The 4,494-nt window shown below is 43.3% G+C and overlaps 1 protein-coding gene across 1 annotated transcript; it reads right to left on the bottom strand.

The window, feature by feature from the left end:
* Window positions 1-3,585: 3,585 nt before the first annotated feature.
* Window positions 3,586-4,029, bottom strand: N7446_014126 (uncharacterized protein; the record flags this gene model as incomplete). Its single annotated transcript, XM_058522865.1, has 2 exons — window positions 3,586-3,809; window positions 3,840-4,029. 2 exons carry the CDS (start codon window positions 4,027-4,029, stop codon window positions 3,586-3,588), a joined length of 414 nt encoding a protein of 137 aa, XP_058364816.1.
* Between the last annotated feature and the right edge of the window lie 465 nt (window positions 4,030-4,494).

A 4,494-nucleotide genomic window follows, 5' to 3' on the forward strand; every position in this document is an offset into this window, starting at 1 on the left:
GTTTCAAAAGAGTGACAAGATAAGGAGTGACGAATGGTTTTGATAAAAGAAAAGACAACTGTAAGGCAGGCCGAAGAGGCGATGGAGCAGTCTAGAAGGCGGCTGGGTCACGCCCTAATATTTATCTGAGGTAGTTAAAAAAAATTCCATCGTGCTCATTGAATAAATGAGCATTTCGAAAGAAGAGCTGATCTTCATATTGAAACTCCGGAATCCTTACAATTTTGCTGGCACCACATGTTGGTCTAATTAGCGTGATTTAAACTTTCTCTATCATTTAGGTGCATGTCTGGGAGGTAAATTTTTGTTGACACTGTCAGGTGTTGGTTTTGATCAAGTGACACAATGTAAGCCTATATATAGAACATAGTCAAACCAATACAGTGCAGTGCGTATCAGTACCCAGCTCCAAAAAGAACAACTATCTCGGAATACGAAAGTTTTGGGTGGGGGGAGAAAGGAATTTAGTTTCTCCCCTGAATTTCCGCTCTTTGACTGTTCAGAAACTGGGAGTGGTCAGTATGATAAAGGGGAAATATTCTTGCAACCCCACTAAGAAAGCTGGGGCTCTTTATTGGACTGATGCACGGAGTATCCAGGTCCCAATTTACACTCCAATCGAAAGGGAATGATAACTGAGAGCAGTTGTTCAGGCACGTTCTCTCCCGGCATGTGACGGAAGTCAATTGGAAATTTCAAACTTTAAGACTGAGTTAAACCATTTCCGGTCGTAAAGGCGATCCGATGGAGGAACCCGCGCGTTAATGGTAAAAAAATACTTTCCTCTCCCTACGATTTTATAATTTAATTGCGGCCAGTTCGGACGATTTTGGGAGCGGTGGCTGACTCGAATTGGATAATGGTATGCTTGGCGGGGTCGAAAATTGCTAAGTGGCGCTGTCAAACTTTATATACCTAAGACCGCCGCACGACAGGGAATATGGCATCCGATAGAATTATTACCATTGTACAGTCAACTCTCGCTTATACCACAGCATACTATCCAAGCCAAATTACGTGGTATAATTGAGTTGTGTTTTGGTGAGAGGATGACATAATATTTGACAAGCTAACTCTAAGCCCTAATACCTAACGTAATTCACCAGTGAGCTGCGCACCACTAGTGAGCTGCGCAGTCCGGAACCCATAGTAAATGCGATATATATGTTACATTTATATCTTAACAACCGCACACTTGTTCTATCTAGTTACCTACCGATAACAATCGATAAGACTTATTAGTACTGTATATCAATTTCAAGGACATCGAAAGGCTAGGTGATTATCATTTCCAAATTTACCGAAAATTACGAACGCAAAAGCTCGATATTAATATATTTTGATAATTATGGCAGAGAAACTCCTTAAGCTCAGGTAAATTGCTAGACACTACATAGAGAGTATTTAGGCTCAAGGAAAGATTCCTGTAGACTAGGGTTGTTGAGATATTAAGTTGTAATTTATCGCATTTACTATGTGTTCTGGAATGCGCAGCTCACTAGTGGTGCGCAGCTCACTGGTGAATTACGTTATTTAGTCTTCCATCCCATCATCTGATCCAAAGTCACCTGACGTTTCTCATCAATCTGAATCCTGCCAAAGTCGCTGATTAAGCTCTCAATTTGTCTAATATGGTCCGAGGTACCCTTTTCTTTGCTACAAACCCATAGTAGGATATCCTGGAGGCTGTCCAATATAGCAGAATTAGACAGAAGCTCAGGTGGGGGCCCATCAATGTCAATATCCTGAATTTCTGAGGTTGTTGGGGCAATATATATATCTTGCTCATTGGTCTCATCTCGCCCTTCAGTCCCATCTTCTAACATGTCTTCGTCCGAAGGGTTCAAAAACTCGTCAAATGGCACAATATCTTTATCACCAAGCTTATCAATTGCTTGATTATATAGACTTTCAATCTCATCACTCAATCCGGGCTCGGAAAATAGTGCAGACTCAGGTGCGGACTCGGGCGCGGACTCAGGTATAGGTATAGACTTTGGACTAATCAAAGTACTTTGTTTAAAGCAATTGATAATCGTTTGGTCTGATACACTTGTTCTCCAAACTTGCGTTACCCAGGTAACAGTATAATAAATGCTCATTCTTTGTTTTGGGTCTATCCCACGATCAAGAAAAGCAATCATATAGCGCATCCATTTCTTCCGATAATGGTGCTTCAAGTTTTGGATAATACCTTGGTCCAAGGGTTGATAAATTGAAGTTGCGTTTGCTGGCAAAAAAACAACCGTAATCCGGGGTGGTGGTGGCGCTCGCTGGAGTCCAATAACATGTGGTGAAGCATTGTCTAAAAGGAGCAAAGCTTTCTTATCTAAGGGAATACGCCCATAGAAAGATCGCAACCAGTCCTCCATAATGTCATGACGCATCCATGCTGCCTTGTTGTGACGCCAAACACATCCCAGAGCTCGGAAATTAACCCCCCGGAGTGCGCGAGGGGTTTTTGCTGTGCCAATCAACCATAAAGGGACTCGATCGGAACCATCCGCATTTGATGCAACAACAATAGTGATTCGTGTTTTATCAAGCTTTTTGCCAGCAATTTTTCCCTTTGAAAGACCACCATTTGGCATACGTCGCCAAAATAGGCCAGTTTCATCCATATTGTAGATTTCGGACGGTTTGAATTGATTGCAAATCGATTTGGTGCTTTTGATCTGATCATGTACCGAGGATGGGACTGAGGCAGCTTCTCCGTGGAAAGTATGATATTGAAGAGAGTGGCGTTGTTTGAAGCGAGTTAACCAACCCTCAGAGAATTGAGGTTTGGTCCGATCTTTGTATTCCGGTATTTGTCTCCAAAGCTCAGCTGCTTTAGTTTGGATCAAAGGGCCATTTATTGGTATTCCATTGCCAATATGGTTATCTGCCCAGTCATATAGCTTTTGGTCCAATAATGGCCAATGAGAGGATGAAGATCGTTTGTTTGCCCCTGCAGGGCCCGTATCAAGATAATTGTATTTGGATGAAAGGATCCTTGATATGGTTGACCGGTCAATCACTTGTTTGAATTGGTCCTCAAACCACTTAGCACATGCAGTCTGCGTGGGCTTTGGGCTAGTATTAGACCAAAATGCCCGTAGTGCCTGTTTCTGCGCGTCTGATATACCCAAATTGGTACGCTTTGGTCCCATTCTGACGCGCTTGGGTGGGGTCGGGAGGGTAGGAGAGCTTGTAGATTGAGGCATTCTGATTGGTTGATTGCGCTGACTAAGCAGATTTGAGAGGAAGAAAGTGTGGTAAAACAAAATGTGTTATATTCTGTCAATTTATATGGAAAAAACTGGAATGAAGGGGCCATCCAAGCAAGGGATGTGTTATTATCAAGAATGTGCAATATCCCACCGTGGTATAAGCGAGAGTTGACTGTATCCGTCACGAGTAACTTCTGAATGGAACTACCGCATGTTATATCACGCCTCCGTTTACCTGTCACCGGTTGCGGAACAATCCAGGATTGCCTATGAAATAGATGAAAGAAGAGATAGGAAGGAATACAACACACCATCATTGCATTTCTTTAAGTTATTGCCTACCGATCTCCGTAGCCTCCTAATTTAAACGAAGTCACCAAATCATAGGAACATCGACAGCATAAATTTTCATTCCTGAATCAATCCAAACAGCGCCAAGAATGGCTTCCACCGTCGTTGCACGAGTGCCATTAGTGATCTCGCCCTTTTGTGCCGGTTGGCCGGTTATAAAGTCGTCCAGCTCAAATGCCTCACCTTTGCAGCTCAAATGTTTGTTACAAGCATTCTTTCGCAGTATGTGATCCCCATTTTCTGTGTCTGGTCAGTATTACAAATTAGCGATTTCACAGTTCAACGTGCCGATGGTATCTCCACTATCGTACCATTCGTCCAGAAGTGAAGTGGACAGAACGGAGTCTCCAACGAGCGCCAGACGCTTGTTGCCTTGCAGCGGACGCGTATCAGCTGGATGCAAAGCCTCTTCTAACAATGGAATGGATTTGAAGTGGTAGCCAAGTCGGTCTTGGAGCTCCTCCATTTTCGTTGGACCTGTTGTCAAATATTCATCCGAATGAATGGTTTGAAGTTTGACCCAGAAATCCCACAGACCATAGACCTTATGTATCTCAGTGTGGCAAAAGCCATATTACGAGGTATCTAGTTGAGAGCTGGCATATGGGGCATGAAGTATTAATAAAAGGCATTTTCCGTTCACGGATGAAATACACGAGAGGTGAATACTGGAAACAGGAAGCCACTATATTGATTGGATCCGAATTGGCAAAGGCGAATGAACAGTTGCCACAGAAGCAAACACCCGGGGGAACAAAGGGCGAAACTAATTTCGATCCGCCCTTCACGGCGAGATAGAACACCAGCGGTGACGAAAGAGTTTCATTTAGAGACAAACGAAAAAGGCAAAAACCTGTTGGAAAGCCCTATAGCATCGCTGACAAGCAAAGCTTGGGTCAAAGGCGAAGAATCCCGAGGCAAGCCTTCAGAC

This window comes from Penicillium canescens (assembly GCF_028828765.1).
Source record: "Penicillium canescens strain IBT 15451 chromosome Unknown utg000013l_segment0_segment0, whole genome shotgun sequence".
Taxonomy (NCBI): Eukaryota; Fungi; Ascomycota; class Eurotiomycetes; order Eurotiales; family Aspergillaceae; genus Penicillium; species Penicillium canescens.